Genomic DNA, 15,393 nt, shown 5'->3' with positions numbered 1-15,393 from the left:
TGAATACATTCAAGAGAGAGCTAGATAGAGCTCTTAAGGATAGCGGAGTCAGGGGGTATGGGGAGAAGGCAGGAACGGGGTACTGATGGAGAATGATCAGCCATGATCACATTGAATGGCGGTGCTGGCTCGAAGGGCCGAATGGCCTTCTCCTGCACCTATTTTTTATTGTCTATTGTTATTGAAGTTAAAATATTTTGCTTTTCTGTTGAAGCGAAAGACCTTGATTTTCCTGAAAGCCCTACGTTTTGTCGATGGTCTGTCATGCTGTTGCTATCACTAGACTGCTACGGGATGAGTGCATGAGGATGGCCAAAATAACCAGAGCAATTTCACTGCTAGGTCCTGGAAACAATGCTGCTGGCCAGTCCCGCGCAATGATAGCTGCAGCAGCGAGGAGGCGTGATTCAAGTCACAATGAGCTGTACTACGAGGAAGCAGAACACGATCGGAGGGTGAGGAAGCGGCGAGCAAGGTAAACACGATCGCTCGCATCTGTTCTGAATGTTCTTTTTGTTTGCCTGCATCAAATTCCATTTGCCACAAATTTACCCAATAATTTAATCTTTTAACATCTCGTAATATTTATGCTTCTGTCTACAACTTTTTCCACACATAGTATATGAAATGAGCAGCCAGGGGAGGTAGTTGAGGCAGGTAATATAACGGCATTTAAAAGACACTTGAACAGTTACATGGAAAGCAAAAATTTAGAGAGATGGGGCCATTGGGATGAGTTTGGATGGGGCATCTTGCTCAGCAAGACCACGTTGGGCTGAAGTGCCTGCTTCTATATAACTGTGCTCTATACAACTCTACATTTTGCGATAGTGAAAAACGTGGATTACAATTCTCTAATATATTATTGGTGTTCTGGAAAATGTCAAAGGCGAACTAAATGGACATCCTGTGGACTTCTTGCAACATTATGTTTTTTATAAAGAGCTTCTTAATGAATTTCATCGAGTTTTCCTAACCTGGTTCCTATTTACCAGTGTTCAACACGGAAATTACTAACGATCACAATGTAGTGGGTACAAGAAACAGAAAAATATGTGCAGGAGTAGACCATTTAGCCCTTCATCTAAAATTAGTACCCTGTTCCTCCTATTTCCTCCATATCCCTTGATTCCTTTTGCCGTAAGAGCCATATCTTACTCTCTCTTGAAAACATCCAGTGAATTGGCCTCCACTGCCTTCTGTGGCAGAGAATTCCACAGATTCACAACTCTGGGTGAAGAAGATTTTCCTCATCTCATTCCTAAATGGCCTACCCCTTATTCTTAAACTGTGACCCCTGGTTCTAGACTCCCCCAACATTGGGATCATTTTTCCTGCAACTAGCCTGTCCAATCTTTTAAGAATTTTATGTTACTATAAGATCCCTTCTCATCCTTCAAAATTCCAGTGAAAGCAAGCCCAGTTGACCCATTCATCACATGTCAGTCCCACCACCCTGCACAGCTGCAATAGGACTTCCTTGCTCCTAAACTCACATCCTCTCGCAATGAAGGCCAACGTGCCATTAGCTTTCTTCACTGCCTGCTGTACCTGCATGCCAAATTTCAGTGACTGATGTACAAGCACACCCATGTCTCGTTGCACCTCCCCTTTTCATAATCAGACACCATTCAGATAATAATCTGCCTTCCTGTTCTTGCCACCAAAGTGGTAACCTCACATTTATCCACATTATACTGCATCTGCCCACTCACCCAACTTATCCAAGTCACCTTGCAGCCTCAAAGCATCGTCATCGCAGCTCACACTGCCCCCCAGCTTTGTGTCACCCGCAAACTTGGAGATGTCAGGTTTAATTCCCTCATCTAAATCATTAATAAATATTGTAAATAACTGGAGTCCCAGCACCGAGCCTTGCGGCACCACACTAATCACTGCCTGCCATTCTGAAAAGGACCCGTTAATTCCTACTCTTTGCTTCCTGTCTGCCAACCAGTTCTCTATTCATGTCAATACCCTACCCCCAATACCATGTGCTCTAATTTTGCACAATAATCTCATGTGTGGGACCTTGTCAAAGGCCAGATACACCACATTCACTGGCTCTCCCTTGTCCATTCTACTTGTTACGTCCCCAAAAAATTCCAGATTAGTTAAGCATGATTTCCCCTTCATAAATCCATGCTGACTTTGACCGATCCTGTCACTGCTTTCCAAATGCGCTGCTATAACATCTTTAACAATCGACTCAAGCAACTTCCCCACTACTGATGTAAGGCTAACTGGTCTATAATTCCCTATTTTCTCTCTCCCTCTCTTAAAAAGTTGGGTTACATTGGCAACCCTCCAGTCCACAGAAACTTATCCAGAGTCGAGAAAACATTGGAAAATGATCACCAATGCATCCACAATTTCCCTGGCCACCTCCTTGAGTACTCTGGGATGCAGACCATCAGGCCCTGGGGATTTATCTGCCTTCAATCCCAACAGTTTACCTAACACCATTTCCTGACTAATGTGGATTTCCTTCAGTTACTCCCTCCCACAAGATCCTTGGTCCCCTGATTAGTTCTGGGAGATTGTTTGTGTCTTCCTTAGTGAAGACAGAACCAAAGTACTCGTTTAACTGTTCTGCCATTTCCTTGTTTCCCATTTTAAATTCACCTGTCTCTGATTGTAAGGGACCTACATTTGTCTTTTATAATCTTTTCCTTTTTACATATCTAAAGAAGCTTCTGGAGTCAGTCTTTATATTCCCTACAAGCTTTCTTTCATACTCTTTTCCCTCTTAATTACCCCTTTGCCCTCCTCTGAGTTCTAAATTTCTCCCAGTCCTCTGGTTCGCTGCTTCCTCTGGCCTCTTCCTTGGATTTAACACTATCCTTGATTTCCCTCGTTAGCCACGGTTGAGCCACCTTTCCCGTTTTATTTTTTCACCAGACAGTGATGAACAATTTTTGGAGTTCATCCATGCAGTCTTTAAATCTTTGCCATTGCGTCTCCACCGTCAACCCTTTAAGTATAATTTGCCCGTCTATCCTAGCCAATTCCCGTCTCATATCTTTAAAGTCTCCTTTCTTTTTCAGGACCCGAGTCTTTGAATTAACCGTGTCACTTTCCATCCAAATGCAGAATTCCACCATATTATGGTCACTGTTGCCCAAGGGGCTTTGCACAAGATCGCTAACTAATCCTTCCTCATTACACAATACCCAGTCTAGGATGGCCTGTCCTCTAGTCGGTTCTTCTACATATTGGTTTAAAAAACCATCCCCTATACATTCCAGGAAATCCTCCTCAACGCTGCTACCAATTTGGTTAGCCCAATTTATATGTAGATTAAAGTCACCTATGGTAACTGCTGTACCTTTGCTACACGCATCCCTAATTTCCTGCTTGAGGCTATCCCCAACCTCCCTACTGCTGCTTGGTGGTCTGTACACAACTCCAACAAGCGTTTTCTGCCCTTGGCTATTTCGCAGTTCTACCCACATCGATACTACAGCATCTAAACATGTTTTTCCTTGCTATTGCATTAATCTCCTCTTTAACCAGCAATGCCACCCCATCTCCTTGTCCTTTCTGTCTATCCTTCCTGAATACTGAATACCCCTGCATGTTTAGCTCCCAGCCTTGGTCACCCTGGAGCCATGTCTCCGTAATTCCAACTATATCATATTCCTTAACTACTAACTGCACATTCAATTCATCCACCTTATTACGAATGCTCCTCGCATTAAGGCACAAAGCTTTCAGGTTTGTTTTTCTTATCTCCTCCCTTCTACCGTTTGCTTCTGTCCTCTTTTATGGCCCCCTGTCTCCTTGCATTGGTTCCCATCCCCCTGCCCTGTTAGTTAAAACGTGACCTTTCCTACACTATCTTACCCGTTAACTGCACGCATAGGCTTCCATGTTGTTGACTCCCCCCCTCCCCCCATTGTTTAGTTTAAAGCCACCCGTGTAACACTAGCAAACCTGCCTGCCAGAATGTCTGTCCCCCTCCAATTAAGGTGCAACCCGTCCCTTTTGTACAGGTCACCCCTGCCCCAGAAGAGATCCCAGTGATCCAGAAATCTCCCTAGGCCTCCTCCCTAGTTCTCCATTTTTGCATTACAGAACCTCCGTCCTCTTCTTGCCCGCATAATTTGTGCCGACATGCACAACTACCGGCTGTTCACCTTCCCTCACAAGGATGTTCTTAAGTCAGTCTGAGACAACATCGCCAAGCCAGGCTGATCCTGCAACTACAACCCAATGCCGCCGCCAGGACAATGGGCCTTTTTCATATTTTCTTTTCTTTTTTTCATATTTCAGATACAGCGCGGAAACAGGCCTTTTCGGCCCACCAAGTCCGCACCGCCCAGTGATCCCCGCACACTAACACTATCCTACACACACCAGGGACAATTTTTACATTTACCCAGTCAATTAACCTACTTTATGGCCAAGTACTTAATTACAAATACTCTGAAAGTAGTGTATTATTGTCTTTCCCTGATTGTTATTGAGCAGTGTGCAGCTGCTTATTTTAATCAACGTCCAACTCAATGAGTCTGACATAGACTGAAAAATACAGCTTAGAAACAAGCCCTTTGGCCCACTACGTTCATGACGACCATTGATCACCCGTTCACACGAGCTCTGTTATCTCATCTTCTCAACACACCCTACACACTAGGGCCTATTTACAGAGACTAAATTAACCTACAAACCCGCATATCTTTGGGAATTGGTAGGAAGCCAGAACACCCAGAGGAAACTTGCATGGTCACAGGGAGAGCATGCAAACTCCACACGCAGACAGCACCCAAGGTCAGGATCAAACCTGGGTCTTTGGCGATGTGAGATAGCAGTTCCACCAGCAGCGCCACGCTGCTGCCCCATTTGGGTCATACATTTTGATGCAACTACGAGAAATGTTTATAACTACATCACGAAACAAAGCGTGGAAAGAGGCAGCCCTCTGCGGGACAAACTTTGTCTTGATTTCATCCTTCAGGTTGGTGGTTGCCGTTGAAGAGGCTTTTACACACATCAGGAGACTTCAGGATGATGAGCAGCAGAAAGCTCCTGGAGAAGTGATGGATCCTTTGAATGCTGCACAGTCCATCTTTCCTTCGATGGCGAGGGCGTTGCAGAAATATCTCCGTACCACCAGACAGCAGCATTACCACACCATGGAGAGCATCCTGCAGCACCTGGCATTTTGTGTCACCAACAACATGACTCCAAAGGTACATCAACATTTCCCAAGAAAGTGATTACTGATTTTCACAGGATCAACACCTTCCTTATAATTAAAATTGTTTTGTGGAAATTAATAATTTGAGCAAAATTTAATGTTCCTCTAAAACATTTAAATGAAAAAGATTATAAATGTGCAGCTGCATTCCAGGCCACGTGCTGAAATCAATTAACTCATGATCAAAGCTGCCTAGCTTCAGTGTGAAAATAAAAAACTGCAGACGCTGGTTTTTACCAAAGATGGACACAAAGTGCTGAAGTAAATCAGCAGGTCAGGCAGCGTCTGGGGAAAAAAGATGGGTAACGTTCAGGTCGGGAAGGGTATCGATCTGAAACCTATCCTTTTTGCCCCAGAGATGCTGCCTGACCTGCTGAGCTACTCCAGCACTTTGTGCCTCTCTCTGCCTAGATTCAAATGTAATTCATAGCTTCAGTCAAGGGCTGGGAATGGAGTGATAGTGGGGTCGCGGGCTTGGGTTGGCCCGCCGCGGACTTTTCACCATCCGACGCGGCCTGAAATAGGTCGCGGGATTTTCTCTGCCCGGCGGGGGCTTCAATGTCGGGAGCCCCGACGGGCAGCGGCGTCATCTTCGCCCGCCCTGAATCACGGGGCTTGGGTCGGCCCGCCGCGGACCTTTCACCGTCCGGCGCGGCCTGGAACGTGGCAACTTCAACAGCCTGATCGCGGGAGAAGACGGCAGGGGAAGAGAAAGGACATTCTGGCCTTCCATCACAGTGAGGAGGTGACTGGAGGAGACTCACTGTGATGGATGTTTCTTTCTGTTTCTTTTTGTTTGATTGTGTGTGTTATTGCTTATTTTTATTGCTCTTTTATTGTTCTTGTTGTTGGACTGTGGGTAATCTTTCATTTCACTGCACATTTATGTGTGTGTGACAAATAAACTTGACTTGACTTGAAGAGTCTAGTGAAAGATGAAGGAGAAAGCACATGTAGTGTCACTATATGAAAAGGATTACATTAAAATTATTGATTTAATGTCATCTAAACTTTGAATTATATTTCGGTATGAGAATTTTCCCTTATCACTGCTTTTAAAATAGACATCCATCTAATAATAATAATAATAATATTCATTTATTGTCATTGCAACGAGTACAACGAAATAAAAAAAATAGCCAATCCTGACGATGCGTAAAAACATATATGCAATAAATGCAAAAACAAATAAATACAATTATATTAAGTACAAAAGTTTTAACAGTGTTGCCTAGTGCAGAAAGTAGTGTTCAGTTCTCGTATGGCCCTGGGGTAAAAACTGTTCTTAAGTCTGTTTGTTCGGGATTTGATCGACCTGAAACGTCGACCAGAGGGCAGATGAACAAACAGACGGTGGCCGGGGTGGGATGAATCTTTTATTATTTTGCCTGCTCTACTGAGGCAGCGTAGGCTGAACAGGTGCTCCAGGGAGGGCAGTGAGCAGCCGATGATCTTCTGGGCCGTCGTGATGACCCTCTGAAGGGCCTTCCTGTTCTTTTCTGAGCAGCTGGCATACCATGTGGTTATACAGTATGCCAGCACACTCTCGATGGAGCAGCGATAGAAGGACATCATGAGCTTCTCCTGCAGGTTGGTCTTCCTGATGATCCTCAGGAAGTGGAGTCTCTGCTGTGCCTTCTTCACTGTGGTGATGGTGTTGGTAGACAGGTAAGATCCTCTGCGATGTGCGTACCCAAGAACCTGAAAGCGGGTACCCTTTCCACACAGACCCCATTGATGTAGAGTGGGTCGTGTTCTGCACTGGTTTTCCTGAAGTCAATTATAAGTTCCTTTGTTTTGGAGGAGTTCAGGACAAGATTGTTCACTGAACACCATGCTGCCAGCCTTTGGATTTCATCCCTGTAGGCTGTCTCATCTCCTCCTGAGATGAGTCCAACCACAGTCGTGTCATCTGCGAACTTGATGATGGTGTTGGTGGGATGGGTGGGGGCGCAGTCGTGAGTGTAGAGGGAGTAAAGGATGGGGCTCAACACACAGCCCTGTGGTGAGCCGGTGCTCAGTGTAATGGTGGAGGAGAGGTGAGGGCCTATTTTGACGGTCTGGGGGCGGTTGGTTAGGAAGTCCTTGATCCATTGGCAGATGGTTTGGGAAAATCCAAGGTCAGAAAGTTTGGTGACCAGTCTGCTCGGGATGACCGTGTTAAAGGCAGAGCTGAAGTCGAGGAAGAGCATCCTCACATAGCTCCCCTGGTGTTCAAGGTGGGTCAGTGCAGTGTGAAGAGCAGTGTCGATGGCATCCCCTGTAGACCTATTTGCTCTGTAGGCAAACTGGTATGGGTCGAAGGTGGGTGGGAGGCTGGCTTTGATGTGCTGCAGGACCAGTCTCTCGAAGCACTTTGTGATGACCGGTGTGAGTGCTACCGGACGGTAGTCGTTAAGGCCGCTGATGACAGACTTTTTCGGCAGTGGGATGATTGTGGCGGACTTCAGGCAGGGAGGGATGTTGGATTTTAAAAGGGACAGGTTGAAGCACTCTTCCCGTCACACCATCGGGGCCTGCAGCTTTCCTGGGATTCACTGCTCTGAGCACACGCTTAACATCATACTCCTGCACAGTGAAGGTGTTGCTGTCAGATGCTGGAGAGGGTGTTATGTCTGCCACTGCAGCTTTCACCTCGAAACGAGCAAAGAAACAGTTAAGTTCCTCTGCCAGCGAGGCGTCGCCGTCGGCAGTCGTGCGGTTGCTGGTCTTGTAGTTGGTGATGTGCTGGATGCCTTGCCATACCCGCCGTGGGTCATTGTTGGTAAAGTGGTCCTCAATCTTCCTCTTGTAGGACACTTTGGCATCCTTGATGCCTCTCTTCAGGTTGGTTCTAGCAGCACTGTATAGAGCTCTATCACTAGACCTGAAGGCGGTGTTACGGTCCTTGAGGAGAGACCTGACATCCTTCGTCATCCAGGGCTTCTGATTGGGATACAACTGGATACGTTTGTCGACGGTGACATTGACAACACAGTTTTGGATGTAGCAGAGTACAGTTGATGTATACTCCTCCAAGTCCTGATCCTCAAAAATATCCCAGTTGGTCCTTTCGAAGCAATCCTGCAGCTGCGAGGAAGCTCCTTCAGGCCATGTCTTAACAGTCTTTATGGTGACTGGAGCTTTCCTCCTGAGTGGGGTGTATGCTGGAGTTAAGAATATGGACAGGTGATCTGACTGCCCCAGGTGTGGTAGTGGTGCTGACCTGAAACCCTTCTTAATATTTGAATAAACCTTGTCTAGTGTGTTTTTCCCCCTGGTAGCACATCTTATGTGTTGTTCAAATTTCGGGAGAACTGACTTTAGGTCTGCATGATTGAAGTCCCCGGCTATGATGTGGGCTGCTTCTGGATATGTGCTCTGTTGTGAGTTTATTGCACCGAGCAGGTAGCCTAAAGCTGTGCTAGCGTTAGCATTCGGTGGGATGTAGACTGCTGTTACTATAACCACTGTAAATTCACGAGGAAGGTAAAAAGGCCTGCATTTAACTGTTAGGAACTCCAGATCAGGAGAACAGTGGCTATCCATGATTTGGATGTTAGTGCACCAGTTGTTGTGCACGTAAATGCATAACCCCCCCTTGCTCTTACCGGAGTCGATGTTTCTGTCCCAGCGAAATGCTGTACGCCCGGCTAGCTCAATGGCTCCGTCTGGGATAAGTGGATGAAGTCATGTCTCTGTTACTAAGAGAATACAACAGTCCTCCACGAGTTTGTTTGCTGATATCTGTAGTTTTAATTCGTCCATTTTGTTGATGATGGATCTGGCGTTGGTGAGAAACATGCTAGGTAGCGGTGGTTTGTGTGGCTGTCTCTTTAGCTTGGCAAGTATACCGGACCGGCATCCTCGCTTTTGCTTCCTGTTTCTCCTCCGCCTGCGACGCCTGTTCACGCCGACAACTATCCACGGAGAGCCCGGTGTCCTGGCTATCTCCTCCGGTATATTTCGTGGGTGTAGCAATTCGCTCGTAAGGTCCCGATTGCACTGGAATCCTATGATCAGAAGATCCTTGCGGTTGTAAGTAGGATTTGCCTGATTTGCATGACTAAAATTGACTAACAGACATAACACAGATAACACACGTAAAAAGCACCGAAAGGGAGAGCTGTTGTCTCAGAAAAACAACCAACATAATCAAGGACTGTTTTTCACCCCAGTCATTCCCTCTTTTCCCCTCTCCCGTTGGGTAACAGAGCCAAAAACTTGAAAGCACGAACCACCAAACCCAGAAACAGCTTCTTCCTCTCTGTTATCAGACTACTGAAGAGTCCTCCCATCGGATAGAGTAGTCCCAATCTTCCAACCTACCTTCATTACAGACACCGGACTTTTTTCCTGTGATTGTAATGCTGCAACACCATATTCCGCACTCCAGTATTTTTCTCTCTGTACTACCTGTTGTACTTGTGAATAGCTTGATTGCACTCTGGAATAGTATGATGTGATTTAATTAGATAGTACGCAAACAAAATGTTTTAACTGTACAGTTGACAACAATAAGATTAATACCAGGACTAGAGGGTGTGAGCTATAGGGAGAGGTTGCATAGGCTGGGTCTCTATTCCATGGAGCGCAGGAGATCTTCTAGAGGTATACAAAATCATGAGAGGAATAGATCGGGTAGATGCACAGAGTCTTTTGCCCTGAGTAGGGGAATCGAGGACCAGAGGACATAGGTTCAAGGTGAAGGGGAAAAGATTTAATCGGAATCCGAGGGGTAACTTTTTCCACACAAAGGGTGGTGGGTGTATGGAACAAGCTGCCAGGGGAGGTAGTTGAGGCTGGGACTATCCCATCGTTTAAGAAACAGTTAGACAGGTACATGGATAGGACAGGTTTGGAGGGATATGGACCAAGCCCAGAAAAGTGGGACTAGTGTAGCTGGGACATTGTTGGCCAGTGTGGGCGAGTTGGGCTGAAGGGCCTGTTTTCACACGGTATCGCTCTATGACTATGACCAAAACCAATATGCTTTCTGATACTTAAAGTTGTCAAAATAATGAATTTTTAGTCGAATAGTCAGTGAATGTTCAAATGTGCTCATTTAAGTAAGATTTTTGTTGTGGTATTAAGTGCAAGCTTTACTTATCTGAATCATTTTTTGCATTATAACAGCATTATAAAGAATACTCACTGCATCTCGTTTAATTTGCAGGCCTTTTTGGAGCGTTACCTAAACCCTGGACCCACCCTCCAGTACGATAAGAACAGGTGGTTGGCCAGTCAGTGGACATTGAGTAGTGAAGAGGCGGTGACCAATGGGCTAAAAGATGGCTTGGTTTTCACACTGAAATGTCTTGACTTCAGTCTGATAGTGGTAGTGAAAAAAATCCCTTTCATCAAACTTTCAGAGGAGTTCATCGACCCAAAATCGCATAAGTTTGTGTTGCGTCTTCAGTCTGAGACATCAGTGTAAGATGACATGGCCAAGGACACATGGCAAATCAGTCAGATAATCCAACTGCACTTTGGATGGGGAAGGGTGTTTATCTTTTGACCATGTTTAGATTCTTTTTCCTAAATACTGGATACCTAAACTTTCTAGTATAAATCTTCAAGAAAATGTGCTCCACCTATCACGGGGTTGTCTATTTTGCCCTGATCAATGAACTGTCTCAGCCTGCTTCAAAACACCAGCATTACAGCAGTGAACCTCTAGAAACCTGAACATTTTCCATTTTGAGAGAAATGCACTGTCTTTCTACTTGTTTCCAGAGAAACCTTTTTTTCCTTTTCCATATAGACCATCTCACCCTCTAGTGAAAGTACTTTGGAAATCCTAAATGTGTGTTTCTTGAGATTTGGGTCATTGTTTGAGAAGACTGGGTTACACTAGCTGTTAATGGTTCAATGTTCTGCAAATGAAGATGTAGGTTTGTTCCATCCATCCAGCCCTAGTGTTCTAGAGAGCCATTTTATTCCCCGATAAATATGCTTGGAAAATGTGGTTCAGGAATGTAGACTTGCACAGTGTAAGCATTGTTACAGAGTAGATAGTGTTTTATCCAATACGTGGAGTTTTTATGTAGATGTACTGCCTTAGGCAGGTAATGTAAAAATAGGGAAAAAATCTTCCCAAAACCCATCTCCACTGGCCTCCCCCGCCCCGCCCCATCCCCACCCACCAAAATAAAATTGGAAATTATTTCAACTAAATCATGTTAAGAGGGCTTGAGAAGTGTTTGAGGAAAGAAACACTAAGGCACATGCATCTGGGACACTAGAGCATACTTGTACAGCAAGGAACAAGCATTAATTTTGTCTTTTGTGTATTATTAAATCATGCTCACTAAAATCAGTCACATATTTCCAAAAGTTTAAGGCATGTAAAATACTCAATTTCATTGTGTCTACTATTTTGGGATCTGCCCAGTAGGAACTGTAATTCTTTTACTGAGGACTCTCATTCATATTCTTCACACTTTTACCTCGTGCAGTGCAATGCAGAATGTGCCCTTGTGGCTCACCTCATGCCCACATGCACTGCACTCCCACTTATGGAATTTTTATACAGAAATAAGTGCTGTCAGAATTCTGTTTGAGAAATGATTTACTTTATACTTTTTTTAACGGTTGTGGCCTTTGAATTTTCTATTTTATTTTTTAACAGAACTTTGTTTTAAGCAATTTTTAAATTGACATTTCTTGTGTAAAGAATGTTTTATCAGATCGAGAGCAGAGTACAGTATTTGTCCATTGTGTACATCAGACCAAGCCAAGCAACGCAACCATCCAAACATTGTCAGCTGTTTGCAATCGGTAATGAATTTGGCTTGTTTTCCTCAAAGCCAAAAATCATCAGACAATGAATTTACTAATTGATCTTACAGCAAGGTTTGATTTTGTTCTTTCAATTTTAATATCTTTTTCACTTTGCCCTATAGTTAATTTTACACAGGGCGAGAATTTTGCATAATGATTAATGGGACGTGTCAGGTCATCTGTCTCTTTGTTTAGGAAGGAACTACAGATGCTGGTTGAGAAGGGTCTCAACCCGAAACGTCACCTATTCCTTTTGTCCAGAGATGGTGCCTAACCCGCTGAGTTACTCTAGCATTGTGCGTCTATCTTCAAATGTCCAGTGAGTCTGATGATGACTTTGCGCATTACTCGTTTGTGAAATATTAGTGGATTTAACATGTGTTCACCAAAAAATCACCAGGGACCCAGTCAAATGGACAGTGAAATAGAAACTGACTAAACTCACTGTGGCTGAAAGGAGTCGTCAACTAAGTGCAGGCTTAATAAGTAGCTAAATAACCTTCATTTTCCCTTTGAAAGACACAATGACTGGAAGGACACTTCGGCCCATGGGTTCTAAACTTCCTTTCAATACTGAAACCATGTAATTGCTGAGTCCTGAGTCGCTGATATGATACCCTGCCGGGGAATGCTTTTCTTTATTCATTCGCTCCACTACCTCAAATTTCATGTACATTCCTTCCAACAGAAACATGATCAGAGACACCAATGCTCGTTAAACATTTCATGAAAAATGTTGGGGCCAATTGTTTGAATTAAACTCTTTAAATATACATTTGAAGATGATTAAGCTACTGTTTAGTGTTTAGATTGATGTTATTAAAATGTCCCTTGGTTCTGCTGGAAACATGGAGGCACGGAGGGCCCACTCTGAGCACAGTGAGTCCGCGTGCTACGATTTTGCTTCTGTTTCTGTCCATGATGTTCACTTACAACCGATGGCTTCACCTCCTGAGAATTCTAGGGTGCCACTTACTCAGAAACCACTACATCATTGCCAAAGACAGTCCGACCCCATTCCACCCTTTGAATCAGTGGGGAGGAGAGGCCATGATTCAATGACTGTTTCACTTCAAGGGGAGTTTATCAACAGAATGTTTAATGGAAGCATCTACTAAGAGTCTAGAGGGATAAGGGCCAAACATGGGCAGGTGGGACTAGAGTGGACAGGACATCTTGTTTGGCACAGAGTGCCAAGTTGGGGAGAAGGGGCCTGTTTCTGTCCTGATGGACTCAGCATTTTTTTGGACGCTTAAGAGGAAGAGGAGGACCATCTGTAGGAGTCTCCATCCTATTTGGTCTTTCCCTTGAAGGCAAATGCCATTTTTCAGTAGGAATTCATTGATGTTTCCAGATTGTTGAGTGAAAGCACTTGGGCATTTTATTCCTTGGCATACAGTCACTACATTTAGACGGCATTACGGTTATCTATTTGTTTATCATCAGCAAGAGTCAGAATGTTTCGACACTATGAAGAGGGCCTCCTTGATGAACAGAGATTACGCCACGTAATGTTCATTTAGTTATGCAACTTGATTCCATTGTGGTCTCTATGAATGTAAAATGCATTGAGTACTGTTGTCGCTGTAAAGCAAAAAAAAAGAATTGTTGGTCACCGAATTCAGGCAACCAAGGTCATTGCTGTAAGATTGATTGGTAACTCGCTTGAGGTTTCTAGTCTTGTGAAAGTGTTATTGAATTGTCACTGTGTAACTACTGTTCACACCTAATTTTGTACAAGAATTGATTTTTAAACAATTTCTATTGTATAACCTTGTAACAGAGTCTAGGACTGTAACCACCAGCTTCTGCACCTTGTATCGAAACAGAATTTGTGGATTTTAGGGACATTATTTGGAATTACTGAATTTTTAATCCAATTGAATAGGTGCATGATAGACACTAACAATTGTGTGTGTATGTAGCCTTAGTAATTTATTTCTTTTTGGAATCATTCTCTAAATTTTACATTTTTGTAACAAATTGCAAAATGTTTTTTCCACATCAGGTTTTGTACATGGAGTCTCCTGAAAATAAAAAGGAAAACTAGAACTGTCCTGCCTTGCTTTGTCAGTAAAGTTATTTTTCTTAACTTGTTCTCAGTACGTTGACAACATTCTTGGGACAATGGTTCAAGCTGCATTGAACATCAATATCTAGTTGCCCTTTGAGTACCAGTTGGTGCACATTAAATGTCTGTAGGCATAAACACCAATGAGGCATTGCATTTTAGTTGCATTGTAATGTTACAATACATTGCAGGTCTGTAATGATCCCTGAGTGAAACCTGAAATACATATTAGCAACGTGAGAGTAATGTCAAGCAAAGATGAGATTTTCCCAGGATCCAGTGGGCTGGACCAAGTTACAGGTTCAACTCTTGTTTTAAAAATAAGACTGGGTACTTGATTCAAGTGCCTTGGAACACATGAGAGTAATTCAGGGTATGTGAAATATAATGATATGAAAGTATATATTATAAAAGTAAACCTGCAACCTTGTATATATCTGGACACATTCTGACCATGGTATTGTTTAAATAATGATAATCGGTTATTCCAGTAGCACAACATAATTCCCATCAAATTTCATAAACTTTTATGCTTTTGCATTTGATAAGAGCCAAGACCCAAGTTGGGGCGGCATGGTGGCGCAGCACTAGAGTTGCTGTCTTGCATCACCAGAGATCCGGGTTCGATCTTGACTACGGGTGCTGTCTATATGAAGCTTGTACATTCTCCCTGTGAATGCGTGGGTTTTCCCTAGGTGCTCCGGTTTCCTACCACACTCCAAAGCTGTACAGGTGTGTAGGTTAATTGGCTTTGGTAAAATTTGTAAATTGTCCCGAGTATGTAGGATATGCCGGTTTCCATGCTGTATCTCAAGTCTAAAGAGCCCATGCACAACAGTGAATTTGAAATTAAAGCAATGTGTTATCTGGTTTCCTAAGCCATTAATAAGCCAGATTCTTCAGTCATGGGAATGTTCAAGTTCACGTGTGGGTCTATATCTGTAAATTATCTTACTGAAAAGTGAAGTTCAAATTGGTCAAAACTGCTTTAAATTAGATAATGTGCATTATTTGATTATCCATTGATTATGTGTGGGAAAGTTTAGGGGGACATAAATTTGTGTGTGCTGGATGTTCCTAACAAAAACTTGACATGTGAGCCCAAGTTTGATTGGAGTTTATCCAGAAATAACTAATCAGAATTTGAACACTCAAGCCAAGGCAGTTTGTTGTAAATCCACTCAGTCACTTGTGTAAATACTTTTCATACATTTGATAGGATCAAGATCAATAATGGAATTGATTTAGCAAATTCATAATTTTCTCTGAGAAATCGAGTAAGTTGCAAACAGTGCAGGGAAGGATAGTGCAAGTATACGGGGTGATCGATGTAACTTGTCTGGAACTCTGTCCTTGA

At 43.5% G+C, this 15,393-nt stretch overlaps 1 protein-coding gene across 3 annotated transcripts in view; it reads left to right on the top strand.

Moving 5' to 3' along the window:
* LOC144598801 (vang-like protein 1) overlaps positions 1-14,012 on the top strand; it is a 43,015-nt gene extending 29,003 nt beyond the window's left edge. For all 3 annotated transcript variants that reach the window (XM_078409242.1, XM_078409243.1, XM_078409244.1), the window contains exons 6-8: positions 343-475; positions 4,961-5,195; positions 10,359-14,012. In XM_078409242.1, the coding sequence (XP_078265368.1) occupies positions 343-475; positions 4,961-5,195; positions 10,359-10,619 (629 nt within the window). In that variant the 3' untranslated portion in view covers positions 10,620-14,012. The remainder of the gene's footprint in view (positions 1-342; positions 476-4,960; positions 5,196-10,358) is intronic.
* Positions 14,013-15,393: the final 1,381 nt, after the last annotated feature.

Source organism: Rhinoraja longicauda, chromosome 12, assembly GCF_053455715.1.
Source record: "Rhinoraja longicauda isolate Sanriku21f chromosome 12, sRhiLon1.1, whole genome shotgun sequence".
In the NCBI taxonomy this organism is placed as follows: domain Eukaryota; kingdom Metazoa; phylum Chordata; class Chondrichthyes; order Rajiformes; family Arhynchobatidae; genus Rhinoraja; species Rhinoraja longicauda.
This window is presented reverse-complemented; position numbering and strand designations above follow the sequence as displayed.